Source organism: Apteryx mantelli, chromosome 35 (assembly GCF_036417845.1).
Source record: "Apteryx mantelli isolate bAptMan1 chromosome 35, bAptMan1.hap1, whole genome shotgun sequence".
NCBI lineage: Eukaryota > Metazoa > Chordata > Aves > Apterygiformes > Apterygidae > Apteryx > Apteryx mantelli.
Genome location: NC_090012.1, coordinates 238,508 through 264,988, shown reverse-complemented (window position 1 = coordinate 264,988; position 26,481 = coordinate 238,508). Strand labels below are relative to the sequence as shown.

The 26,481-nt window shown below is 69.5% G+C and overlaps 5 protein-coding genes across 5 annotated transcripts in view; 4 read left to right on the top strand and 1 right to left on the bottom strand.

Annotated features, from left to right (window-relative positions):
• Positions 1 to 26,481, top strand: part of PAF1 (PAF1 homolog, Paf1/RNA polymerase II complex component) — a 104,912-nt gene that overhangs the window by 31,778 nt on the left and 46,653 nt on the right.
• Positions 862 to 11,654, top strand: GIPR (gastric inhibitory polypeptide receptor). Its single transcript, XM_067314396.1, has 13 exons — positions 862 to 942; positions 2,981 to 3,098; positions 3,193 to 3,300; positions 3,980 to 4,101; positions 4,922 to 5,025; positions 5,100 to 5,210; positions 5,957 to 6,144; positions 6,256 to 6,316; positions 7,235 to 7,304; positions 8,460 to 8,548; positions 9,857 to 9,995; positions 10,638 to 10,679; positions 11,544 to 11,654. The coding sequence occupies exons 1-13, from the start codon at positions 862 to 864 to the stop codon at positions 11,652 to 11,654; spliced, it is 1,344 nt and encodes a 447-aa protein (XP_067170497.1).
• Positions 12,961 to 16,368, top strand: FBXO46 (F-box protein 46). Its single transcript, XM_067314459.1, has 2 exons — positions 12,961 to 13,008; positions 14,569 to 16,368. Exon 2 carries the CDS (start codon positions 14,612 to 14,614, stop codon positions 16,358 to 16,360), a length of 1,749 nt encoding a protein of 582 aa, XP_067170560.1. The 5' UTR covers positions 12,961 to 13,008; positions 14,569 to 14,611; the 3' UTR covers positions 16,361 to 16,368.
• QPCTL (glutaminyl-peptide cyclotransferase like) lies at positions 17,554 to 22,420 on the top strand. The gene is made up of 8 exons (XM_067314395.1): positions 17,554 to 17,571; positions 18,198 to 18,437; positions 19,111 to 19,257; positions 19,340 to 19,630; positions 19,702 to 19,854; positions 21,062 to 21,161; positions 21,938 to 22,054; positions 22,151 to 22,420. Exons 1-8 carry the CDS (start codon positions 17,554 to 17,556, stop codon positions 22,294 to 22,296), a joined length of 1,212 nt encoding a protein of 403 aa, XP_067170496.1. The 3' UTR covers positions 22,297 to 22,420.
• LOC136994998 (calcineurin B homologous protein 2-like) lies at positions 23,222 to 25,988 on the bottom strand. Its single transcript, XM_067314506.1, has 7 exons — positions 25,856 to 25,988; positions 25,480 to 25,552; positions 25,292 to 25,372; positions 25,096 to 25,208; positions 24,013 to 24,074; positions 23,789 to 23,911; positions 23,222 to 23,452 (listed from the first exon to the last, which is right to left on the bottom strand). Exons 1-7 carry the CDS (start codon positions 25,914 to 25,916, stop codon positions 23,399 to 23,401), a joined length of 567 nt encoding a protein of 188 aa, XP_067170607.1. The 5' UTR covers positions 25,917 to 25,988; the 3' UTR covers positions 23,222 to 23,398.

Sequence of the window (26,481 nt, the reverse complement as noted above, 5' to 3'; positions counted from 1 at the left end):
CAATCATGAACCTCCCTAACGATGGACCTCCCTAATGATGCACCCAATGATGGACCTCCACTAATGATGGATCTCCCTAACGATGGACCTCCACTAACGATGGATCTCCCTAACGATGCACCCAATGATGGACCTCCACTAACGATGCACCCAATGATGGACCCAATTATGAACTTCCCTAATGATGGACCTCCCTAACGATGGACCTCCACTAAGGATGGACCCAATGATGGACCTCCCTAACGATGGACCTCCACTAATGATGCACCCAATGATGGACCTCCACTAATGATGGATCTCCCTAACGATGGACCTCCACTAACGATGGATCTCCCTAATGATGCACCCAATGGTGGACCTCCACTAACGATGGACCTCCCTAACGATGGACCTCCACTAAGGATGGACCCAATGATGCACCCAATGATGCACTCAAGCATGAACCTCCACTAACGATGGACCTCCACTAACGATGCACCCAATGATGCACCCAGTCATGAACCTGCACTAACGATGGACCTCCCTAATGATGGACCTCCACTAACGATGCACCTAATGATGGACCTCCACTAACGATGGACCTCCACTAACGATGGACCTCCACTAAGGATGGACCCAATGATGAACCTCCCTAACAATGGACCTCTCTAATGATGGACCTCCACTAACGAGGGACCCAATGATGCACCTCCACTGACGATGGACCTCCCCTAATGATGCACGCGATGATGCACCTCCACTAACGATGCATCCAACGATGCACCCAATGATGCACCTCCACCACCGATGCGCCTCCCCTAACGAGGCACCCAGTGGCGCGTCCAGCGATGAGCCTCCGCTAACGATGAACCGCTCCCAACGATGAACCGCCCCAACGATGCATCCAAGATGCGCCCGATGATGAACCTCCCTAACGATGAACCTCCGCTGACGAGGCACTCGGTGACGAACCCAATGATGAATCTCCACTAACGATGCACCCAGTGATGAATGTCCACTAACGATGCATCTCAGCTATCGATGCACCCAGCAATGCAGCTAACGATGCGCCTCCGCTAACGATGCACCCAACGATGCACCCAATGATCAATGTCTGCTAACGATGCACCCAACGATGCACCCAATGATGAATCTCCACTAATGATGCACCCAACGATGCACCCAACGATTAATGTCCGCTAACGATGCACCCAACGATGCACCCAACGATCAATGTCTGCTAACGATGCACCCAGCAATGCACCTAACGATGCGGCTCCGCTAACGATGCACCCAATGCTTAATGTCCGCTAACGAAGCACCCGACGACGTGGCTCCCGCAACGCCGTCTCCCCTATGGACGCGATGCCCCCGGTGCCCCCGGGAGGCGTCGGGGAGCCGGGACGGTGCTGCGGCCCCCTTCCCGGTGCTGCCCTCCCCCTTCCCGGTGCCCCCCTTCCCGGTGCCCCGCCCTGGGGGTGGCGCCGCCGCCAGAGCCGGTGCCGGTGCCCGCGGAGCCAGAGCCGAGCGGAGCCGGTACCGCCGGGGGGGGGGGGGGGGGACCGGGAGAAGGACGGGGGGGAACCGGGGAGAGGGACGGGGAGGATCGGGGGAACCGGGGGGCACCGGGAGAGGGACGGGAAGGGACCGGGGGGCACCGGAGGAGGTTGGGGGAGCCGCGGGGGGAGCCCCGACGGCGGTACCGGGGGTCCGTACCGGGCGGCAGGGGGGGGGGGTCTATACCGGCGGGGGGGTCCTTAACCGGGAAGGGGGGTCCGTACCGGGAAGGGGGGGGGGGGGGCTGCACCGGCACCGGCACCGACCCGACGGGGCGTCCCGGTCTGCGCCGTTTTCTCCTCCCCCCCCCCCCCCCCGCGCCGCGGCCGCTTGGGGAGGGGGGGGGTGAGACCCGGTTCCTCCCCCCCCCCCTCCGCCCCCCGGTCCCGCAGGGGCCCAGGCGTCCGGGCGCCTCCCCGGGGCGGCCCCGGTGTCCCGGCAACGAGCGCGTCAAAGCGGCGGCGGCGGCGGGAGGCGGCGGGAGGCGGCGGCGGCGGGGCCGCCCCGTCGGACCGGGGCTGCTGCCGGTACCGGGGTCCCGCGGGCGCTGCCGGTGCCCGGTGCCGGGTCCCGACGGGCGCTGCCGCTTTGCCCCGAGCAGCCGCCGCCGCCGCCGCCGCCGCCGCCGTCATGGGTCGCCGCGGAGCCGCCGCCGCCGCCGCCGCTGTGCTGCTGGTCCGAGCGCTGCGGGGGGCCGAGGTGAGACCCCCCCCCGAACCCCCCCCCAACCGGGACCTCCCCCCCCGAAACGCCCCCCCCATCCGGGACCCCCTTCTGAAACCTCCCCCCCAACCGGGACCCCCCCTCGGAATCCCCCCAGGACTCCCCCGGGACCCCCCCCAAACCGGGACCCCCCCCTCTAACTAACCCCCCCCAACCGGGACCATCCCCAGGACCCCCTTCTCCAAACCGGGACCCCCCCACGAGCCCCCAGACCTCCCCCCCCGGACCCCTTGGGACCCCCCCCCGACGCACACACTGGGCCCCCCCCTCACCCCCCTCCCCAGCTCCACTGCTACCCGGGGCACCCGGGACGGCGGGTGCTGGTCCTGGGTGCACGGTGGGTGCTGCAGCCCCATTCCCAGTGCACCCCAGTGCATGGCGGGTGCCGGTCCTGGGTGCACAGTGGGTGCTGGTGCCCCATTCCCAGTGCACCCCAGTGCATGGCGGGTGCTGGTCCTGGGTGCACAGTGGGTGCTGGTGCCGGGTGCATGGCGGGTGCTGGTGCCCCGTTCCAGTGCCCGGTGCACAGCGGGTGCTGGTGCCGGGTGCACGGTGGGTGCCGGCACCCCCGTTCCCAGTGCCCGATGCACCCCGGTGCCCGGCGGGTGCCAGCTCCCGGTGCTGATCCTGGGTGCACGGCAGGGTGCTGGTTCCCAGTCCTGGGTGCAGGGCAGGGTGCCGGGTCGCGGGTGCAAGGCAGGGCGCTGGGTGCCGGTCGCAGGGTGCAGGGCGGCGGGTGCTTTGCAGGGCGAGGCGCTCGGCCGAGGACACGCTGGTGGCCTGGCGCGAGTACCGGCACGCCTGCGAGCTGCGGCTGCGGCACGACCCGCCGGCGCCCGGTGAGCCTGCCGCCATGGGGGGGGGGGACGGGGACAGGGACGGGCGCCCGCGCGGGCCCTGACCCCCCCCCCCCGCTGCCACCACCCCTGCCAGGCCCCGTCTGCAACCGCAGCTTCGACATGTACGTGTGCTGGGGCGACGCGGCGCCCAACAGCACCGCCACGGCACCCTGCCCCTGGTACCTGCCCTGGCACCACCGAGGTAACGGGGGCGGGGGGGGGGCAACGGGTGCGGACACGCGTGCTGGGTGCACCGGGTGCGGGTTGCAGGGTGCGTTGTGCACGGGTGCACGTTGCAGGGTGCCGGGTGCATCATGCATGCCGGGTGCACCATGCACGGGTGCAGGGTGCACGGCTGTGCATGCCGGGTGTGCCACGCATGGGTGTGTGTTGCAGGGTGCACCGTGCACGGGTGCACGTTGCAGGGTGCCGGATGCATCGTGCACACCGGGTGCACCGTGCACGGGTGCAGGGTGCACGACTGTGCGTGCCGGGTGCACCGTGCATGGGCGTGTGTTGCAGGGTGCACCGTGCATGGGTGCACGTCGCAGGGTGCCAGTTGCATTGTGCACACCGCGTGCACCGTGCATGGGTGCAGGGTGCACAGCTGCGCATGCCGGGTGTGCCGTGCATGGGCGTGTGTTGCAGGGTGCACCGTGCACGGGAGCACGTTGTGGGGTGCTGGGTGCATCATGCACAGCCGTGCATGCTGGGTGCACCGTGCACAGGTGCGTTTTGGGGGGTGCTGGGTGCACCGTGCATGCCGGGTGCATGTTACAGGGTGCCGGGTGCGTGGCACACACCGGGCGCACGGAGCCCGGGTGCGTGTCGCGGTTTGCGGGGGCAGCGCGGGGCTGACGGCGGCGGGGCCATGGCGCCAGTGCAGGGCGGCGTGGTGGCCCGGCGCTGCGGCGCCGACGCGCAGTGGGTGACGGACGAGTCGGGGCTGCCCTGGCGGGACCATTCGCAGTGCGAGGACCTGGAGCAGGAGCAGCCGCTGCAGGTGAGGCCGGCGGGCGCCGCGCCGCTGCGACGTGGGTCACGCCGCGCCTCGCCGCAGGGTGCCGCGGCCCCCGCCGTGCTGCAGCAGAGCACGCCGACACACGCCACACTGCGATGGCCCTTGCTGCACCGCGCCACGCGGTGACACGTGCCGTGCTGCATTGCCCCACGCGGTGACATGTGCTGCGCCGTGCTGGGCTGCATTGCGGCGCGCTGTGATGTGCCGTGTGGTGCCGCATCCTGCTGCACCGGGTGGCACAGCGCTGCATCATGCTGTGCAGTGCCACGTCGTGCTGCACGGTGCCCCACGGTGCTGCATCATGCCGTGCAGCGTTGCACGGTGCTGCATCATGCTGTGCATTGTGCCGTGCCACCTTGCACAGTGCTGCATCATGCCATGCAGCACTGTGCCACGTTGAACTGTGCTGCATCATGCTGTGCAGTGCCATGCCATGTTGCCTGGTGCTGCATCATGCCGTGCAGTGCCGCGCTGCATTGCACAGTGCTGCATTGCGTTGCACGGTGCTGCACGGTGCCGCGCCGCATTGCACGGTGCCACGCCGCGTTGCACAGTGCTACATCGCGTTGCACGGTGCTGCATCGTGCTGCACCACATTGCACAGTGCTGCATCACTCCATGCGGTGCTGCACGGTGCCCCGCGATGCTGCAGGGTGCCGCGCTGCGTTGCACGGTGCTGCATCGCGTTGCGCCACATTGCACGGTGCCGCATCGCGCCGCACGGCGCTGCACGGCACCCCGCGGTGCTGCCTCGTGCGGCGCGGTACCGGGGCTGAGCCGGCGCGTCGCCGCGTCCCCGCAGCGGCAGGCCTGGCTGCTGGAGCAGTTCCGCCTCGTCTACACCGTGGGCTACTCGCTGTCGCTGGTGGCCCTGCTGGTGGCCCTGCTGCTGCTGCTGCTCTTCAGGTAGCGCCCGGCGGGGCGGGGGGGGCGCCCGGACGCCGGGGCCCGCGGTGCTGCCCGGCCCCGTGCGCCCGCAGGCGCCTGCGCTGCACCCGCAACTACATCCACGCCAACCTGTTCGCGTCGTTCGTGCTGCGGGCGGGCGCCATCCTGGCGCGGGACGCGCTGCTGCGGCGTCACCTGCCCCCGGCGCCCGCCGCCCCCCCCGGCGCCCCGCGACTTCTTCCGCCTCCTGGGCGAGCAGGTAGCAGCCGCCGGCCCAGCCCCAGCGCTGCCTGGGAGCCGGCGGCGGCGGCGGGTGCAAGGGGAAAGGGGTGCAATGGGTGCAAGGGGCGGTGGGTGCAAAGGGGGCAAGGGGCGGTGGGTGCAATGGGCATTGGGTGCAATGGGTGCAACGGGTGGTGGGTGCAATGGGTGGTGGATGCTATGGGTAGTGGGTGCAATGGGTGCAAGGGGCGGTGGGTGCAAGGGGTGGCGCGTGCAATGGGTGCGGTGGATGCAAGGGGCAGTGGGTGCAATGGGTTGCACATGCAATGGGTGCAATGGGCGGCGGGTGCAATGGGTTGTGTGCGCAGTGGGTGCAACGGGCGGCGGGTGCAATGGGTGGTGGATGCAATGGGTGCAATGGGTGGCGGGTGCAATGGGTTGCACATGCAATGGGTGCAATGGGTTGCAGGTGCAACGGGTCGCGGGTGCAATGGGTTCAATGGGTGATGGGTGCAATGGGTTGCATGTGCAATGGGTGCAACGGGTGGCAGGTGCAACGGGTGGTGGATGCAATGGGTTCAATGGGCGATGGGTGCAATGGGTTGCACGTGCAATGGGTGCAACGGGTGGCGGGTGCAATGGGTCACGGGTGCAATGGGCGGTGGGTGCAACGGGTTGCACGTGCAATGGGTGCAACGGGCGGCGGGTGCAATGGGTTGCACGTGCAATGGGTGGTGGGTGCAATGGGTGCGCAGGGGGCGGCGGGGTGCCGCGTGGCGCAGGCGCTGGCGCAGTACTGCGTGGGCGCCAACTACTCGTGGCTGCTGGTGGAGGGGCTGCACCTGCACGCGCTGCTGGCCCGCATGGGCGCCCCGGGCCGCCGCTGCCTGCCCGCCTACCTGCTGCTGGGCTGGGGTGAGCCATCGTCACCGTGCCACCGTCACCGTGCCACCGCGCCACCGCCGCGCGCGGGGACGCCGCCCTCACCCCCTGTCCCCGTGTGTCCCCCTGTCCCCCCCCCCCCAGGGGCCCCCCTGCTCTTCGTGGCGCCCTGGGCCGTCGTGCGCTACCTCTACGAGAACGAGCGGTGAGTGTCACCCGGCGTCACCCCGTGTTGTCCTGTGTCACCCCGTGGCGCCGTGGGTTGTCCCGTGTCACCCCGTGGCGCCCCGTTTGCACCCGTGTCCCCCTAGCCCTGCTGCGTCCTCGTGTTCCCCCCCCCCACGTTCCCTGTCCCCCCCGTGTCCCCATCCCTTGTGTCCCCTCTGTGTCCCCATCCCTCCACATCCCCTCGTGTCCCCGTGTCCCCTCTGCGTCCCCGTCCCTCCATGTCCCCTCGTGTCTCCCATGTCCCCATGTCCCCTCTGCATCCCTGTCCCTCCATGTCCCCTCGTGTCCCCATGTCCCCTCTGCGTCCCTGTCCCTCCACGTCCCCTCGTGTCTCCTGTGTCCCTGTGTCCCCTCTGCATCACCGTCCCTCCATGTCCCCTTGTGTCCCCCCATGTCCCCTCTGCATCCACATCCCCCCATGTCCTCCTGTGTCCCCCATGTCCCCTGTCCCTGTGTCCCCATGTCCTTCTGTCCTCCATGTCCCCTCTGCATCCCTGTCCCCCCATGTCCTCCTGTGTCCCCCCGTGTCCCCATCCCCTGTGTCCCCTCTGCATCCCTGTGTCCCCTCATGTCTCCTCGTGTCCCCCCCATGTCCCCCGTCCCTGTGTCCCCCATGTCCTCTTCTGTCCCATATCCCCTGTCCCGTGTGTCCCCTCTGCATCCCTGTGTCCCCACATGTCCCCCATCCCCCTGAGTCCCCCCATGTCCTCCTGTCCCCCCCCCCGGGTCCCCCGGGGCTCTTGTCCCTGTGTCCCCACGTCCCTTCTGCGTCCCTGGCCCCTGTGTGCCCCCCATGTCCCCTCACATCGCCCCGTGTCCCCCGTCCCCACCACCCCCCCGTGTGTGTCCCGGTGTCCCCCCGTGTCCCCCCCGCTGACGTCCCCCCCCCCCGCAGGTGCTGGGAGCGCACGGACCGGGCGCCCTTCTGGTGGATCATCCGCTGCCCCATCCTGCTCGCCGTGGCCGTGCGTGCGGGGACCTCGCGGGGACATCGTGGGGACGCTGGGGACGCTGGGGACATCGCAGGGGTGCTGGGGACGTTGGGGGCGCGGGGGACGCCATGGGGACTTTGGGGACGCCATGGGGATGTTGGGGACATCACGGGGATGTTGGGGACTTTGGGGACACCGTGGGGATGTTGGGAACGTCGTTGGGATGTTGGGGACATCATGGGGACATTGGGGATGCTGCGGGGATGTTGGGGACTTTGGGGACACCGTGGGGACATTGGGAACATCGTGGGGACATTGGGATGTTGGGGACACTGTGGGGATGTTGGGAATGTCATGGGGACATTGGGATGTTGGGGACATCATGGGGACGTTGGGGATGCTGCGGGGATTTTGGGGACTTTGGGGACACCATGGGGACGTTGGGAACATCGTGGGGACGTTGGGGACATCATGGGGATGTTGGGGATGCCATGGGGATGTTGGGAATGTTGTGGGGATGTTGGGGACATCATGGGGACGTTGGGGATGCTGCGGGGATGTTGGGGACTTTGGGGACACCGTGGGGACATTGGGAACGTCATGGGGACGTTGGGAGGTTGGGGACATCATGGGGATGTTGGGGACGCCGTGGGGACATTGGGGATGGTGGGGACACTGCGGGGATGTTGGGGACTTTGGGGCCATCGCGGGGACTTTGAGGACGTTATGGGGATGTCGTGGGGATGTCGCGGGGCCATTGGGGGTGCTGCGGGGACGTTGGGGACACCACGGGCACTTTGGGGACACCATGGGGATGTTGGGGACTTTGGGGACACCATGGGGATGTCGGGGCTGCCGCGGGGCCCTCGGGGATGTCACAGGGACGTTGGGGACATTGGGGATGTCGCGGGGCCGTCGGGGACACCACGGGGACGTGCGGCAGGGGGCTGCTGCGGGGCTGTTGGGGACACTGCAGGGACGTTGGGGACGTCGCAGGGATGTTGGGGACACCGTGGGGACGTTAGGGACGTTGGGGATGCCGCAGGGACGCACGGGGGGGGGGTTGGCCATCGCGGGGCCCTTGGGGACATCGGGGCCACCGCGGGGCGCCGGGGCGGGGGGGTGCCGGGGCCGCGGTGACAGGGGTGATGGGGACGCGGTGACAGGGGGTGACAGGTGACCCCCCAGGTGAACTTCGTGCTCTTCGTGCGCATCCTCCGCATCCTGGTGGCCAAGCTGCGGGCGCAGCAGCTCCGCTGCTCCGACTACCGGCTCCGGTGGGGGGGGACACGGGGACATGGCGGGGACACTATGGGGGGGACACAGGGACATGGGACACGGTGGGGACGGGGGACACGATGCGGAACACAGGGACGGGGGGATACAGGGACACGGGACATGGTGGGGATGGAGGGGACACAGCCAGGACACAGGGATGGGGGACATGGTGGGGACATGGGGGACACAACGGGGGACACAGAGACGGGGGGATACAGGGACATGGGACAGGGAGGGGACATAGCGGGGACATGGTGGGGACATGGGGGACACAACGGGGGACACAGGGACAGGGGGGATACAGGGACGTGGGACTTGGTGGGGACACAGTGGGGATGGAGGGGACACAGCCAGGACGCAGGGATGGGGGACACGGTGGGGACACAGGGAACATAGGGGGACACAGGGACACGGTGGGGGACACAGGGGACGGGGATGTGGGACACAGGGCAGGGGACATGGGGGACAGGGGACAGGACACGGACAGGGATGGAGGGACACAGGGACACACAGGACAGGGGACATGGGATGTGGGACACAGGGTGTGGGGCAGGGGACACATGGGACAGGGGACACACGGGACAGGGGACATGGGGACAAGGGGGCACAGGGACATGGGGATGAGGGGACCCGGGGACACAGCGGGGATGGGGGCTGCGGGGACATGGGCAGGCAGCAGCAGCACGTCCTGTCCCTGTCCCCATCCCCGTCCCCTTGTCCCTGCATGCTGCCCATCCTGGTCCCCAACCTTGTCCCTGTCCTGTCCCCGTTCCCATCGTGTCCCTGTCCTGGTCCTGATCCCTGTCCCCATCTCTGTCCCTGTCTTGGTCCCTGTTGTGTCCTCATTCCTGTCCCCATGGTGTCCCCATCCCTGTGGCCGTGGTGTCCCTGTCTCCATCCCTATTGTGTCCCTGTCCCCATGATGTCCCCGTGCTGTCCCCATCCCCGTGGTGTCCCTGTCCCTGTGGTGTCCCCATCCTTGTGGTGTCCCCATCCCCATCCCTATTGTGTCCCCATGATGTCCCTGTGGTGTCCCTGTCTCCATGGTGTCCCTGTCCCTGTGGTGTCCCTGTCCCTGTGGTGTCCCCATCCCCATCCCTATCACGTCCCTGTGATGTCCCCGTGGTGTCCCCGTCCCCGTGGTGTCCCCATGCCCATGGTGTCCCCGTCCCTGTGGTGTCCCCGTGGTGTCCCCGTCCCCGTGGTGTCCCCGTCCCTGTGGTGTCCCTGTGGTGTCCCCGTCCCCGTGGTGTCCCCGTGGCGGTGTCCCCGCGGTGGCGGTGTCCCCGCGGTGGCGGCGGCGGCAGGCTGGCGCGCTCCACGCTGACGCTGGTGCCGCTGCTGGGCATCCACGAGGTGGCCTTCGCCCTGGTGGCCGAGGAGCCGGCGCGGGGTCCCCTGCGCCACGGCCGCCTGCTGCTCCAGCTGCTGCTCTCCTCCTGCCAGGTGCCACCCGCGTGCATGGGGACACGCGGGGACACGCGGCTGCGGGGGGACACGCGCCGCTGCGCGCCCCTCCGAGCCCTTGCACACGCACGGGCAGATGTGTCTGAGCGTGTGCACGCACGGGCGCACGTGTCCCACCGTGTGCACACGCGTGTGCATGTGTGTCCCACTGTGTGCACACACGTGTGCGTGCATGTCCCAGCGTGTGCACACGCATGTGCAGCCGTTTGCATGTGTCCCAGCATGTGCACACGTGTGTGTGGCCATGTGTGTGCATGTCCCAGCGTGTGCACACGCGTGTGCAGCCAGGTGCGTGCATGGCTGAGCAGGTGCATGTGTGTCCCAGCATGTGCACATGCGTGTGCGGCCATGTGCGTGTGTCCCAGCGTGTGCACACACATGTGCGGCCGTGTGCGTGCACGGCTGAGCGGGTGCATGTGTGTCCCAGCGTGTGCACATGTGTGTGGCCAGGTGCATGTGTGTCCCAGCGTGTGCACACGCATGTGCGGCCGTGTGCGTGCACGGCTGAGCGGGTGCACACGTGAGCGTCCGTGTGCACAGGGTGTGTGTGGGGGGTGAGTGTGGGTTTGCAAGGGGTCCCCGTGCAAACGTCCCCGTGCGACGTGTCCCCTCTGCCCCCAGGGTCTCATCGTGAGCATCCTCTACTGCTTCATCAACAAGGAGGTGGGGGCCGTGTCGGGACGTGTCGGGACATGTCGGGACGTGTCGGGACATGTCAGGGCATGTTGGGCCGTGTCAGGCTGTGTCACGCCATGTCATGCCGTGTTGCAGCAGCCGTGGTGCCGTGTTGGGCCGTGCAACGTCACAGCGTGTGGTGCTGGCGTGTCCTGTCAGGGCATGTGGCGTGTGGCGTGTCAGCGCGTGTCACCTGCGCCGTGCAGCGCGGCAGTGCATGCAGCGCGCGGCACGGCGGTGCCTGCAGCACAGCAGTGCCCGTAGCGTGTAGTGTGTTGGTGCGTGTAGCGTGTGCTGCACCGCATAGCGCGTGCCGTGCAGCGTGCAGCGCGGGGGAGCATGCAGTGGGTGCCGTGCAGCGTGTCGGAGCGTGTAGCATGTAGCATGTAGGTGCATGTAGCATGTAGCGTGCAGCATGTTGGAGCATGTAGCATGTAGCACATTGGTGCATGTAGCATGTAGCATGCTGGTGCATGTAGCGTGTAACATGTTGGTGCATGTAGCATGCAGCACGTTGGTGCATGTAGCATGCTGGTGCATGTAGCATGTAGCATGCTGGTGCATGTAGCGTGTAGCATGTTGGTGCATGTAGTGTGTAGCATGTTGGTGCATGTAGCGTGTAGCATGTTGGTGCATGTAGCATGCAGCATGTTGGTGCATGTAGCATGCAGCGGGTGCCATGCAGCGTGTTGGAGCATGTAGCGTGTAGCGTGCTGGAGCGTGTAGCATGGCGGTGCGTGCAGCAGGTGGGTGCATGCAGCGGGTGCAGCGGGTGCAGCGGGTGCCATGTCACATGTCGCGTGTCACGCGCGTGTCACGCGTGTGGCGAGCAGCGGGCCGGTGCCCCCGCAGGTGCAGGCCGAGGTGCGGCGCAGATGGCAGAGCTGCCGCCCCGGCCCCCCCCGGCGCCCCCCCCCGGCGCCCCCCCGCTCCCCGCCCCCCCCCGCCGACACCCCCTGCTGAGGGGGCCGGGGGGGGGCTGGGGGGTCCCCAGCACCTTGGGGGGGTCCTGGGGGGTGGGGGGGTCCCTGAGACTGCGGGGTGCTGGGGGGGGTCCTGGGGGGGGTCTGGGGGGGGTTGAGGGGGGTCTAGGGGGGTTGGGGGTCCCCAGCAGCTTGGGGGGGTCTGGGGGACTTGGGGGGGTCCTGGGGGTCCCCAGCACCTCGGGGTGCCGGTAAGGGGTCTGGGGGGGTCCTGACACCTCAGGGTGCTTGGGGGGGGGCTGGGAGGGGCCTGGGGGGGTCCAGGGGGTCCCAGACCCCTCAGGGCGTGGGGGGGTTGTTGGGGTCCTTGGGGGGTCGGGGTGGGGTCCCCAACACCTTGGGGGGGGTTGGGGGGGGTCTCTGGCACCCTGGGGTGCCGGGGAGGGGGCTGGGAGGGGCCCCGGTGTCCCTGCGGCTGTACCCTGCGTCCCCGCGATTGTACCCTGCGTCCTTGCGGCTGTACCCTACGGTTGTACCCTGCGGTTGTAACCCACGATTGTACCCCCCCCCCAATCCCTGCGGTTGTACCCTGCATCCCCGTGATTGTACCCCACGGCTGTACACAGCGTTCCCGCGGTTGTACCCCGTGGTGGCAACCCACAATTGTACCCTGTGGCCTGCAGTTGTACCACACAATTGTACCCCGTGCCCTGCGGTTGTAGCCCGCGGTTGTACCCCACGCTGCTGTGGTTGTACCCCACGGTTGTACCCTGCGGTTGTGCCCCACACTGTTGCGGTCGTACCCCATGGTTGTACCCTGCGGTTGTACCCCAAGAAACCTGTCACATGCCGGAGCAGTTCCTGCGAGTTCACGTGGGCACCGGGGCCTGGGGGGGGGGCACCGGTGACACTGGGTTGCACTGGGGGGGGTCACTGGTGACACTGGGGTCACTGGGGGGCCCCGGGGGGGCACTGGGTGACACCGGATGGCACCAGGGGTCACAGGGGTGCCTCGGACGTCCCTGGGGACCCCCGAGTGTCACTGGAGGGGCTGCTGGGTACCCGGGTGCCCCTGGGGGGGTCCCTGGGGTCCCTGTCACCTGGGGGGGGAGGAGCCCCAGGGGCCCACGGCGCATGCGCGGAGCCTCCGAGCCGGCCCGGTGCGGACTACAGCTCCCATGATGCTCCTCGGCGCATGCGCGGGACTCCGAGTTCGGCAAGTGCAGACTCCAATTCCCAGGGTGCCCCGTGGCGCATGCGCGGAGCCTCCGGAGCCGGCGCGGTGCGGACTACAGCGCCCATGAGGCTGCGCGGCGCATGCGCGGGGGCGGGGCGGCGCGCGGCACCCGGAAGCGCCGCGGAGAGGCGGAGCGGCGGCGCCTGGCACCTGCCCGGTGAGCGGGGGAGGGGCGGCGGCGGCGGGCGGGGCCGGGAGCGGGCGGTGGGGACCGGGGGCGCCCGTGGGCTCCCGGGAGGCTGCGGCGGCGGCGCTACCGCGGCGGGGCACCGCGAGCGGCGGGAGCGGCGCCGGTAACGGCGGGGCGGGAGCTCCTGTCACACGGGGGGCCGGATGGGACCGGTGTCACACGGGGGTCGGTCCGTGCCGGTGTCACACGAGGTCGATCCATGCCCGTGGCACACGAGGTCGGTCCCTGCCGGTGTCACATGTGGCCCCGCCCCGCCCCTTGGCCCCGCCCACGGCCCATGGCCCCGCCCCCTTCGGCGCCGGCCGCGCCGGAGCAGCGCGCCCCCCCCGCAGCAGCCTTGCCGCCGTCCATATATGGGCATGCCCCGAACGCCGCCTCCTCATTGGCTGCCGCCGCCATGCAGGCGGCTGTCAACAAACGGCCGGCGCTGCCGGGGCCGCCGGCGGTTAAAAGGGCCGCGGCGGAGCGGCGGGCGGGGTCTCCCCCCCGCGCGGCGCCGCGGCCGCTTTAAGGGCGCGGCCCGCCCCGCCGCGGCCCGCGCCAGGGGGCGGAGCGCGCGCCGCAGCCGGAGCCGCGCGGCCGCCGTCGCTGCCCGGTGAGGGGCGCGGAGGGGGCGGGGCCTCGCCGGGCAGGTGCGCGCGGGGGCGGGGCCTCGCCGAGGGGGGGCGGGACGTTTCGGGGCAGGTGTGTGAGGGAGGGGGGGTGAGTGGAGGGGGCGGGGCCCGGCGGGCCGGGTGGGCGGGGCGTGGTGGGGCGCGTGGAGGGGGCGGGGCCTTCGGGGTCACGGCGCGGTAACGGCTCCCCTCCCCGGTAACGACCCCGTCACCCCGGTAACGACCCCATCACCCCGGTAACGGCCCAGCCTACTGCCCTCTCCACCAGCCCCGTCCCCAGCCCCGTCCCCATCCCTGTCCCCTTCCCACAGTCCCTGTCCCTGTCCCACACTCCCCATTCCCGTTCCCCTTCCGACATCCCTGTCCTCATCCCTGTCCCCATCCCTGTTTCCATCCCCCCGTCATCCCTGTCCCCCTCCCCGTCCCCATCCCCCTCCAAACATCCCTATTCCCATCCCTGTCTCTGTCTTGCCATCCCCATCCCTGTCCCCATCCCTGTCCCTCTCTCTGTCCCTATTCCCCTCCTGCCATCTCTATCCCCATCCTTGTCCCCATCCCTGTCCCTCTCTCTGTCCCTATTCCCCTCCTGCCATCTCTATCCCCATCCTTGTCCCCATCTGTCCTGCTGTCCCCATCCCTGTCCCCGTCTTCCTGTCCCTGTCCCCATCCCTGTCTCCATCCCCTTGTCATCCCTGTCCCTGTCCCCATCCCTATCCCCCTCCAAACATCCCTGTCCCCGTCTTGCCATCCCCATCCCTGTCCCCCTCTTGGCATCCGTATCCCCATCCCGTCCCCATCCCCGTCCCCGTCTTCCCGTCCCTGTCCCCATCCCCGTCCCCATCCCCGTCCCCCTCCTGCCATCCGCATCCCCATCCCTGCGGCGCTGACGCGGCGGCGGTGGCCCCTTCCCCAGCAGGGCCGGGGCGCTGCGCCGCCGCCGCCGCCGCCACCCACCGATGGAGCCCGACGCCTTCGCCCCGGTGCAGCTGTGGTGCCCGCGGCCCTTCGGCACCTTCTCGCAGAACCAGCCGCCGGGACCCGGCCCCGCCAGGCGCCCGGCCGTCCCCAAGGGCCCCGAGGCGCCCGCCGCCGCCCGCTCCGAGAACACGCCGCCGCCGCCGCCACCGCCGCCGCCGCTCGACGAGGGCCGCGTGCTCCTCGACACCTGGTACGTCATCAAGCCGGGCAACACCAAGGAGAAGATCGCCTTCTTCGTGGCCCACCAGTGCGGCGGCGGCGGCGGCGGTGGCGGCGGTGGCGGCGGCGCCCGCGCCGGCACCATGAAGGTGAAGGGCCACTGGGGCGGCGAGAGCTGCAAGGCCAAGCGGCGCCGGCGCTCGCACGACCCCGCCAAGGGCAAGGCGGGAGCCGGGCGGGCGGCCGAACCGGGCCGCCCCGCCGAGCCGCCCGCCGCCGACCTGCTCTCCGTGGCCGAGATGGTGGCGCTGGTGGAGCAGAGGACGGCGCTGGCGTTGCAGAGCTACGGCCGGCCCTGCGGCGGGCCCGGCTCGCCCGTGGTCTTCGTGGCGGCCGACGGGGCGGGCGGCGAGCGCAAGGCGCCCGGCGGCCCCGAGTGCCGCCGCGTGGCCGAGGCGGTGGCTCGCTTCGAGTCGCGCCAGCAGCCTGCCGGTGCCACCACCGCCGGTGCCGGTGGCGGTGGCGGTGGCGAGCCGCGGCCCGGCGAGGTGCGCATCGCCTTCCGCATCTCCAGTGAGGCCCGCGCCGCCCCGCAGCCCGGCCCCGGCCTCGCCGGCGCCAAGGACAAGATCACCTGCGACCTCTACCAGCTCATCAGCCCTTCCCGCGACGCCCTCCCCGCCGACGTGGAGCTGCTGCTGGCCGGCGCCTCGCCCGCCGCCGACGGCCCCGACCGCCCCGACGGCGAGGAGAAAGCGGCGGCGGCAACGGTGGCCTCGGCGCGGGAATGCAGCGCCGGCTTCCACGTGGACGTGGTGGTGACGGGGGTGGTGGACGAGTGCGTCTTCCTGGGCAAGGACAGCAGCAAGGCGGTGACGGAGGAGACGGTGTGTTTGGCCGGCGGCACGGCGGCGCCGGCCGAGGGGCCGCGGGCGTCCCGCGACGAGCCGCCGCTGCTGCCGCCGCCGCCGCCGGGGCAGCTCTTCCTGCTGCCCGGTCCGGGCGGGCTGCCCGAGGAGGCACACGAGGCCGAAGGCCCCGAGGTGATGCCCACCACCACCACCACGCCGCCGCCGCCGCCACCGCCGGACTCCTCGCTGTGCCGCCTGTACCGGCACGTCTCTCACGACTTCTTGGAGATCCGCTTCAAGATCCAGCGGCTGCTGGAGCCGCGGCAGTACATGCTGCTGCTGCCCGAGCACGTCATGGTGAAGATCTTCAGCTACCTGCCCACGCAGGCGCTGGCCGCCCTCAAGTGCTCCTGCCACTACTTCAAATCCATCATCGAGACGTTCGGGGTGCAGGCGACCGACTCGCGCTGGAACCGCGACCCGCTCTACCGCGACGACCCCTGCAAGCAGTGCAAGAAGCTGTACGCGCGGGGCGACGTGTCGCTGTGCCGCTGGCACCCCAAGCCCTACCACCACGACCTGCCCTACGGCCGCTCCTACTGGATGTGCTGCCGGCGGGGCGAGCGCGAGGCGCCCGGCTGCCGCGTGGGGCTGCACGACAACAACTGGGTGCCGCCGGGCGCCCGGCCCGCCGCCCGCCGCCACGACGCCACCTGAGAGGCCCGCGGGGGACGCTTCCGGGGGGACGTTGGGGGGGTGGGGTGGGGTGGGACGCGGTGGCAGCGCGGCGGCGGGAAGAGAAAAGAAAGGAAAGGAAAAACGAGCGGCCGGTTGTCACGGAGGGTTGTTGCGGAGTGGGGACGGAGGGGGGCGGCCGCCACGGGGGGACGTCCCCCTCCAGGGTGAGGTCCCATCCAGAGTGACGTCCTGTCCAAGGTTAAGGTCCCTTCTGAGGTGACATCCCCATCCAGGGTGACGTCCTGTCCTGGGTGACATCCCAGCTGGGGTGACGACCTGTCCCAAGCAACGTCCCCATCCAGGGTGACATCTCCATCCAGGGTGAGGTCCCATGCAGGGTGAGGTCTTGTCCTGGGTGACGTCCCAACTAGGGTGATGACCTCTTGCCGGTGACATCCCCATCCAGGGTGACGTCCCTGTCCAGGGTGAGGTCCCATCCAGAGTGATGTCCTGTCCAAGGTTAAGGTCCCTTCTGAGGTGACATCCCCATCCAGGGTGACGTCCTGTCCTGGGTGACATTCCGGCTGGGGTGACGACCTGTCCCAAGCAACGTCACTGTCCAGGGTGATGTCCCATGCAGGGTGACATCCTCTCCTGGGTGACTTCCCAGCTGCAGCAATGACCTGTTCCCAGTGACATCCCCATCCAGGGTGACATCCCCATCCAGGGTGAGGTCCTGTGCAAGGTGGCAGCCCAGCCCAGGGTGACATCTCCATCCAGGCTGATGTCCCCAGCCAGGGTGACATCCTGTCCTGGGCAACATCCCAGCTGGGGTGACGTCTCCATCCAGGGTGAGGTCCCATGCAGAGTGGCATCCTGTCCAGGGTGACGTCCCAGCTAGGGTGACACCCTGTCCCCAGTGACATCCCCATCCAGGATAAGGTCCCATGCAGGGTGGCATCCTGTCCAGGGTGACATCCCAACTAGGGTGACACCCTGTCCCCAGTGACATCCCCATCCAAGGTGACATCCTGTCCTGGGTGACATCCCAACTGGGGTGATGACCTGTCCCCAGTGACATTCCCATCCCGTCCTGTGCAAGGCAGCAGCCCAGTCCAGGGTGACATCCCCATCCTGGATGTCTCCATCCAGGGTGACATCCTGTCCGAGGTTAAGGTCCTGTTGACCTGTCCCCGGTGACATCCCCAGGCAGGGTGATGTCCCCGTCCAGGATGACATCCCCACGCAGGGTAACCCTCCAGGCTAGGGTGACATCCCCATCCAGGGTGACAGCCTGTCCCCAGCGACATCCCCATCCAGGGTGATGACCCGAGGTGACATCCCGGTCTAGGGTGACATCCTGTGCAAGGTGACATCCTGGTCCAGGGTGACGTCCCCATCGGGGGTGACATCCCAACCGGAGTGACGTCCCTGTCGGGGGTAACCACGCGGTCCAGGGTGACGTCACTCTCCAGGTGACGTCCTGTCTGAGGTCATGCCCCCACCCAGGGTGACATCCCAACCAGGGTGATGTCCCCGTCGGGGGTAACCGCGCGGGCCAGGGTGACGTCACTCTCCAGGTGACGTCCTGTCTGAGGTCACGCCCCCCGCCCGAGTGACGCGGTGTGCGCGTGCCCGCTCGGCGCCCTGTGTGCGCGCACACGCGCGTGGAGGTCTCTGCGCATGCGCCTCCGCCCGCGGGGCCCGCCCCCGCCCCCCAGAGGGGGGCGTGGCCCCGAACAGCCCCGCCCCGCGCCCGCCCCGGCACAGGCCGAGCAGCGGGTCTAAGCCCCGCCCCGAGCCTAAACCCCGCCTCCCCCCGTGCGTGGCCCCGCCTCTCCCTTGCGTGGCCCCGCCCCGCGCGCCATGCGGACAGGCCCCGGGGGCGCCCGGCGGGCCCGCGGCGGCGGCGGCGGCGGCGGCGGCGCGGGGGGGGGGGAGGGGGCGGCCGGTACCGGTGCCGGTGCCGGTGCCGGTACCGGGGGCGGGGCTGTGCCCGCCGCCCCCCCGCCACTGCCCCCGCCCCCGCCCGCTCCCGGTGCTGCTGGCGCTGGCGGCCGCCGCCGCTTTCCTCTACGCGGCCTGGCCGCCGGTGGGCGACCCCGCCGGGAACGCGGTGAGCTGAGGGGGGGGGCCGGTGCCCCGGGGGGGTCCGAAGCGGTCCCGGTGCCACGGGAGGGGTCCTGATGCCCCGGAGAGGGGGTTCCGGTGCCTCAGGGGGGTCTCACGCCCCGGGTTGGGGGGTCCCGGTGCCCCGGGAGGGTCCCGGGGGCCTTGTGAGGGGGTCTGAGCCCCGCTGGGGAGGGTCCCGGTGCCCCGGGAGGCCTCAGGAGGGTCCCGGTGCCCGGGGGAGGGGAGGAGGGGAATCCAAGGGGGTCCCCATGCCCGGGGAGGGGGTTCCCCGGTGCCCCCGGTGTGTCCAGGTGGATCCCCGTGCCCCGGGAGGCCTCAGGAGGGTCCCGGTGCCCCGGGGTGGGGGGAATCTGAGTGCCCTGAGGGGGTCCAGGGGACTCCCGGTGCCCCGGGGGGGGTCACCGTGCCCGGGGGTGTCCCCATGCCCCGGTGGAGGGGATTTGGGTGCCCCGGGGGGGGGGGGTCCCCATGCCCGGGGGGGTCCCTATGCCCCTGGGGGGGGGGGGAAATCTGGGTGCCCTGGGGGGGTCCCATCCAAACCGCACCCCCCCGGTGCCGGAGCCCTCCCCATCCCCGGGGTCCCCGTCACCCTCCCCGGGGTGGGGGGGGGGACACGACGACCGGGGGCGCTGAGGCAGCGTCGCGGCCGCCCGCAGCCCCCCGGGGGGCGTCGAGGCCGCTCGGAGGCCGAGCTGCGGGAGCTGGCGGCGGCGCTGGAGCCGCGGCGGCTGCGCGAGACCTTCCTGCGGCCCCTGCTGCGGCCCCGGGTGCCCGGCAGCGCCGGCAGCCGAGCCGCCCGCCAGGTCAGTGTCACCGTCACCGTCACCGCGGCGAGGGTGGGGGGACACTGGGGACGCCGGTGACGCCGACCCCGCGTCGCCGCAGCACCTGGCTGCCCGGCTGGGCGCCCTGTCGGCCGGTTGGCGCCTGGAGCTGGACGCCTTCGAGGCGGCGACGCCGCGGGGGCCGGTGGCCTTCGCCTCGCTGGTGGCCACGGCGGCGCCCGCCGCCGCCCGCCGCCGCCTCGCCCTCGCCTGCCACTACGACAGCAAGGCGCTGCCGCCCGACGCCCGCGGCCGCCCCTTCGTGGGCGCCACCGACTCGGCGCTGCCCTGCGCCCTGCTCCTCGAGCTGGCGGCCGCCCTCGACGCCCGCCTGCGCCACGCCGCCCGCCAGGTAACCGCCGTCCGTCCGTCCGTCCGTCCTCCCCGCCGCTGCCGGGAGTGACGCGTCCTCCGTCGCCGCAGGGCGCCGACACCACGCTGCAGCTGCTCTTCCTGGACGGCGAGGAGGCCTTCGGCGAGTGGAGCGCCAGCGACTCGCTCTACGGCGCCCGGCACCTGGCCGCCCGCATGGCCGCCGCTCCCCACCCACCCGGCGGCACCCAGCTCGGCGCCATCGTGAGTCCCGGACCCGTCCCGGGGGCACCGGTGGGGCCCTGCGGAGCTGGGGGTGGTTGTGGTGGCACCTGGGTTGTGATGGAAGCTGCTGCTGTGGTGTCTTAGCCATGGTGGAAGCTGCCACTGCGGTGTCCCCACGTGTGTTGGTGTCATGGTGGCACCTGGGTCATGGTGGAAGCTGCCACCGTGGTGTCCTCACGTGTGTTGGTGCCATGGTGGCACCTGGGTCGTGGTGGAAGCTGCTACCATGGTGTCTTTGGCTGTGGTGGAAGCTACCACTGTGGTGTCCCCATGTGTGTTGGTGTCATGGTGGCACCTGGGTCGTGGTGGAAGCTGCCACCGCGGTGTCTCCAGGTGTGTTGGTGTCGTGGTGGCACCTGGGTCGTGGTGGAAGCTGCTACTATGGTGTCTTTGGCTGTGGTGGAAGCTGCTACTGTGGTGTTCTAGCTATGGTGGAAGCTGCCGCTGTGGTGTCCCCAGGTGTGTTGGTCCCATGGTGGCACCTGGGTCATGGTGGAAGCTGCCACCGAGGTGTCCTAGCTATGGTGGAAGCTGCCACCATGGTGTCCCCAGGTGTGTTGGTGTCGTGGTGGCACCTGGGTCGTGGTGGAAGCTGCCACCGTGGTGTCCCCAGGTGTGTTGGTGTCGTGGTGGCACCTGGGTCGTGGTGGAAGCTGCCACCGTGGTGTCCCCAGGTGTGTTGGTGTCGTGGTGGCACCTGGGTCATGGTGGAAGCTGCCACCGTGGTGTCCCCAGGTGTGCCAGTCCCATGGCGACCTAGCCGTGCTGGTGGTCCCTGCCATGGTGGCACCTGGGCCGTGTTGGTCCCTGCCACCGCAGTGTCCTAACTGTGCTGGTTGCTGCCACGGTGGCACCTGAGCCACGTTCCTCCCTGCCACCTTGGTGTCCCAGCTGTGCTGGTCCCACGGTGACCGAGTCATGTTGTTCCCTGCCATGGTGGCACCTGGGCCGTGCAGGTCCCTGCCACCTCGGTGTCCCCAGCTGTGCTGGTCCCACGGCGGCACCTGTGCTGGTCACAGCCACTGCGGTGTCCCAGCCGTGCCGGTTCCCCGTCCCCACGGTGTCCCCGTGCCCGGGCCATGCTGGTCCCCATCGCTGTGACGCCCGAGCCGCACGGGCCACATCCCCCCCCGCGTGTGTCCCGGCGTGCCATGACCCCCGTCCCCGTGTCCCCATGTCCCCGCAGAGCCTGCTGGTGCTGCTGGACCTGCTGGGCGCCCCCGAGCCCACCATCTACAGCCACTTCGCCCGCACCCACGCCTGGTTCCTGCAGCTCGTCGCCATCGGTACCCGGGGACGGGGACGCGGGACAGACAGGGACAAGGGGGAAGAGACAGCACAAGGACAAGGGATGGCACAGGGACAAGGGGGAACAGGGAAGAAGACCAGGGAGGGGATGAGGATGGGGATGAGATGGGGACAGGGAACACAGGGCTGGGGACAAGGGGGACAGGGATAAGGACCAGGGAGGGGACAGGATGGGGATGGGATGGGGACAGGGGACACAGGGACAGGGGATGGCACAAGGACGGGGACAAGGGGGACAGGGAAGAGGACCAGGGAGGGGACAGGATGGGGATGGGATGGGGACAGGGGACACAGGGACAGGGGATGGCACAAGGACGGGGACAAGGGGGACAGGGAAGAGGACCAGGAAGGGGACAGGATGTGGATGGGATGTGGACAGGGGACACAGGGACAAGGGATGGCACAAGGACGGGGACAAGGGGGACAGGCACAAGGACCAGGGAGGGGACGGGATGGGGACAAGGGGGACGGGGAAGGGACGGGGACGCAGCCCCAGCATCCTGGGCCAGCAGGGATACGCCGCGCTCATCCGTGTTCATCCGTGTTTATCCGTATGCATCCATGTTCATCTGTGTTTATCCGTATGCATCCATGCTCATCCATGTTTCTCCATATTCGTCTGTGCTCGTCCCTGCTCGTCCGCGTTCATCCCTGCTCGTCCGCGCTGATCCCTGCTCGTCCCTGCGGCTCCGTGTGGCTCCGTGCGGCTCCGTGCGGCTCCACGCTGCTCCGTGCGGCTCCGTGCCGGCGGCAGAGAAGCGGCTGCACCGCCTGGGGCTGCTGCGCTCCCACCCCCGGGAGCAGATGTACTTCCAGCCGGGCCCGGCGCCGGGACCCGTCGAGGACGACCACGTCCCCTTCCTGCAGCGAGGTAACGACCCCCCCCAACCCTGCGTGGCGCGTGTCCCCCCCTCGGGGTGGCGGTGGCAGCGGTGGTGGCAGCGGGCTGAGGCGGGCGCCACCGCAGGCGTCCCCGTGCTGCACCTCATCCCCACGCCGTTCCCCCGCGTGTGGCACACGCCCGAGGACACCGAGGCCAACCTGGACCCGCCGACCGCCGAGAACCTCGGCAAGATCCTCGCCGTCTTCGTCGCCGACTTCCTCCGGCTCTGAGCCCCCGGCGCGCGTGTGGGTCCCCGTCACGCGTGGGCCCCGTCACGTGTGGGCTCTGTCACGCGTGGGCTCCGTCACGCGTGTCGCCGCGCCGGGAGCTGGCAGTAAAGTCATCCGCGCCCGGCCCCCGCGTCCTGTCGTCCGGCACCGGTGTGGGGGGACCCCGTGTGCCCCCACCCCCCATGACAGGGACACCCTGGGGACCCTGTGTGTCACCCCCCCTGCGATGGGGTCACCCTGGAGCCCCCCTGTGTCCCTTCCTCTGCAGTGGGGACACCCCAGGGACCCCACGTCTCCCCCCACCCCCATGACGGGGACACCCTGGGGACCCTGTGTGTCACCCCCCCCTGCGATGGGGACACCCTGGAGCCCCCCTGTGTCCCTTCCTCTGCAGTGGGGACACCCCAGGGACCCCACGTCTCCCCCCACCCCCATGACGGGGACACCCTGGGGACCCTGTGTGTCACCCCCCCTGCGATGGAGACACTCTGGGGACCCTGTGTGTCCCCTCCCCTGCAGTGGGGACACCCCAGCGACCCCACATCTCCCCCTACCTGTGTTGGGGACACCTTGGGGACCCTACGTGCCCCCCCCCCACAATGGGAACACCCTGAAGGCCCCCGTGTCCCCCCCCCCCATGACAGGGCCACCCCAGGGACCCTGTGTGTCACCCCGCTGTGATGGGGACACCCCAGGGACCCCCCCACAAAGGACCCAGGAGTCCGGGCCCCCCCCCCCTGCACCCAGCCCCCTCCTTCGCCGCTATCCAATAGCGTGCTGGGATCCCCTGGGATCCAGGCAGCGCTGCAACCCCATTGGACGAGCCCCCGGGGGTTGGAGCGGGAAGGGGTGCGGCGAGGGCCCTGATTGGATGGAGCTGCCGCCCTCCCTCCCTCCCAGACAAATCTGATTGGCCGAGGCGCGGTTCAGACTGGATTCTTTTTATACGGGATCCCCCGGGGGAGGCGCAGAGCTGCAAGCTGATTGGCCGCGTGCGGCGGGGAGGCAGACCGGATTGGCTGGAGCCGGGGGCAGCGGTGCAGGGGGGTGGAGCCAGGCCCTGATTGGCCGAAGCGCTGCTCCCACCGGATCCCACCAGGGATCACTTCAGCATCCAGATGCTCATGCGGCGATCGACGTCGAGACGCTCCACCGCCTGCACGAGAGGCCGGCCCCGGACGCCTGGGTCCCCCGGACGCCTGCGTCCCCCCAACGCCTGTGTCCCCCCATGCTTGGCCACCCCGGACGCCTGGGTCCCCTGGACACCTGGGTCCCCTGGACTCCCGAGTCCCCTCATCCAGCCCCTGGATGTCTGGGTGCCCCGGACACCTGGGCCCCCCCCCCCGCCTGGTCCCCCTGGACACCTGGGTCCTCTCACCCAGTCCCCAAATGTCTGCGTCTCCCCCCCCACGCCTGGGTCCCCTCATCCAGCCCCCAGACACCTGGGTCCCCCCCCGGATACCTGGCCCCCCCCGGACGCCTGGGCCCCCACCTTGGCGAAGTCCTCGAAGCAGAGGGTGCCGCGGCCGCTCCGATCGGCCTCGCGCAGCGCCCGGGCGGCGACGGCCGCCAGCGCCTCGTCCGGCACCTCCAGCCCCACCATGAGCCGCAGCACCTGTGCGGGGTGGGGGGACACGGGGGGGGACATGGGGGGACCTTGCACATGGCACACACGTGTGTCCCCCCCCCCCCCCGGCCACGTGGCAGGCACGTTACCTGCAGCAGCTCGCGGTAGGAGATCTGCCCGTCCCCGTCCAGGTCGTAGAGCTCGAAGACGACTGCGGGGTCGTGTTAGTGCCAGTGTGGGGGGACACGAGGCACTGGGACACGTGTGCATGCACAAGGACACATGTGCACATGCGTGAGGACATGCAGGGACGTGGAAGGACACGTGGGTGACGCACGATGCAGGGGGACATCAGGGTGCACAGGGACATGGGCCACGGTGCACCAGGACACGTGTGCATGCATGAGGACACGATGCATAAAGACATGCGTGCACGTACACAAGGACACATGGGGACACAAGGGGGTGCATGTGGGCATGGGACACACAATGCACGAGGACACGTGATGCACAAGGACACATGATTCACGAGGACATGGCACACGAGGACACATGCACATGCATGGGGACATGGAAGGACACATGATGCAAAGGGACACAAGGGGGTGCATGCGGGCATGGGACACAAGATGCACCAGGACATGTGTGTGCACGAGGAAACGATGCACAAGGACACATGATGCACGAGGACATGATGCATGAGAACATGATGCATGAGGACACGTGATGCACAAGGACACATGATGCACGAGGACATGACACACGACACGATGCACAAGGACACGTGATGCACAAGGACACATGAGGACACATGATGCATGAGGACACGATGCACAAGGACGTGATGCACGAGGACATGACGCATGAGAACATGATGCACAAGGACACGATGCACAAGGACACCATGCACGAGGACGCGATGCACGAGGACATGATGCACAAGGACACATGATGCACAAGGACACATGATGCACAAGGACACGCGATGCACAAGGACATGATGCACAAGGACACCATGCACGAGGACACGTGATGCACGAGGACACGTGATGCACGAGGCCGCCATGCACAAGGACACACGCCGCACGAGGACACATGATGCATGAGAACATGACACATGAGGACACATGATGCACAAGGACACGTGATGCACGAGGACACGTGATGCACAAGGACGCCATGCACGAGGACACACGCCGCACGAGGACGCGCCGCCGCCCGGGGCCACTCACAGCGCAGCTTGCTGCCGGGGCTGCTGGGCCCCCCCGGCTCGCACGGGGCCCCCTCGGCCGGCCGGAAGTGGGCGAGGACTCGCGCGAAGGTCGGGAAATCGGCCCGCTGCGCCCTGCGGAGGGGACGGTCAGGGGACGCCGCGGTGGCCGGGGGGGGACACGGCGGGGGGGGGGACGCGGCGGCGCTGGCACCCACCCGGCGGGGAAGAAGGCGCCCACGATCCTCTCGCACAGCGGGTTCAGCGCCAGGCCCTCGAGCGCCTGCAGGTCGGCGGGGCTGGGGACAGCACGGGGACACCTCGCACGGGTGACACCTCGCATGGGTGACACCTCGCATGGGTGACACCTGGCACGAGGGTTTTTGGGGGGGGGGGGGTCCCCCACCTGAGATGCCCCTTGTCATCCCGGTCGAGGGCCTGGAAGCGCTCGTGGAGTCGCATCAGGGCCGCCGGTGACACTGTTTTTGGGGGGGGGGGGAGGGCAGAGCCAGGAAGGGCCCAGGTGTCCGGGCTGCCCCTCCCCCACCCACGGAAGGGGCCCAGGCGTCCAGGGCCTCTCCCAAATCCCCCAAAGGGACCCAGGCGTCCCCCTCACCCTCGGGGCACCCTCCCCCTCTCCCTGGAGGGGCCCAGGCGTCCGGGGGGCCCTCCCCTCCCCCTCCCCAGGGGCCCAGGCGTCCAGGATCCCCTCCCCCACCCCCTCCCCTCCCAGGGGCCCAGGTGTCCGGGGGTTTTGGGGAATGGGGGGGGGGGGGGCTCACGGCCGGTCTCATCGGAGAGCGCCCCCAGGCCGGGGGGGGGCCGGGCGGCGGCAGCACCCATGGCGGCGGGGGAGGGGAACCGGCAGCGCAGCCGCCCGGACGCCTGGGCCCTCGCCAAGCCCCGGACGCCTGGGTCCCTGCCAGGCCTGGGCAGGAGCCCGGACGCCTGGGTCCCTCTGCCCGGCCCCGGACGCCTGGGTCCAATCTGGGCCTGGAGGGGGGCCTCGGACGCCTGGGCCCCCTCGGCCTGGCCTTGTCTCCCCCCCACACACACATCCCCCCCCCAGAACAACAGGAGGCTCCGCCTTCTCATTTGCATATGATTTGCATTTAATTTGCATCCTATTCACAGCCCACGCCCCCGGCTGCCCCCCGGATTGGGGGGGGGGTGTTGTTGTGCCACATGAGGGGGCGGGGCTTATCCCTGCCACACCTCTTTCCCCATTGGCTGATGCAGGTGTGAGGGGGCGGGCTTTCCTCTTTGCCACACACCCCCAGCCCAAGGCTGCTCCTTGCTGATTGGTTCGGTGCTGGGGGAGGGGAAGGGGAGGGGCTTGCTGAGAAGGGTGGGGCTTCATGGTGTTTGGGTGGGAGGGGCTTGGAAGGGGCGGGACCTATTAAAGGGA

Bases quoted from the DNA above. Each gene is read 5' to 3' on its own strand.
- GIPR (XM_067314396.1), top strand. From the start codon at position 862: ATGAACCGCCCCAACGATGCATCCAAGATGCGCCCGATGATGAACCTC. The intron at 5,026-5,099 runs GTAGCGCCCGGC...GTGCGCCCGCAG, and splicing joins CTGCTGCTGCTGCTCTTCAG to GCGCCTGCGCTGCACCCGCA. The intron at 10,680-11,543 runs GTGGGGGCCGTG...GTGCCCCCGCAG, and splicing joins ACTGCTTCATCAACAAGGAG to GTGCAGGCCGAGGTGCGGCG.
- FBXO46 (XM_067314459.1), top strand. From the start codon at position 14,612: ATGGAGCCCGACGCCTTCGCCCCGGTGCAGCTGTGGTGCCCGCGGCCC.
- QPCTL (XM_067314395.1), top strand. The intron at 18,438-19,110 runs GTGAGCTGAGGG...GGCCGCCCGCAG, and splicing joins GCGACCCCGCCGGGAACGCG to CCCCCCGGGGGGCGTCGAGG. The intron at 19,258-19,339 runs GTCAGTGTCACC...GCGTCGCCGCAG, and splicing joins GCAGCCGAGCCGCCCGCCAG to CACCTGGCTGCCCGGCTGGG.
- LOC136994998 (XM_067314506.1), bottom strand. From the start codon at position 25,916: ATGGGTGCTGCCGCCGCCCGGCCCCCCCCCGGCCTGGGGGCGCTCTCC. The intron at 25,553-25,855 runs GTGAGCCCCCCC...CCCCAAAAACAG, and splicing joins GCTCTCCGATGAGACCGGCC to TGTCACCGGCGGCCCTGATG. The intron at 25,209-25,291 runs GTGGGTGCCAGC...TCCCCTCCGCAG, and splicing joins GGCGCCTTCTTCCCCGCCGG to GGCGCAGCGGGCCGATTTCC.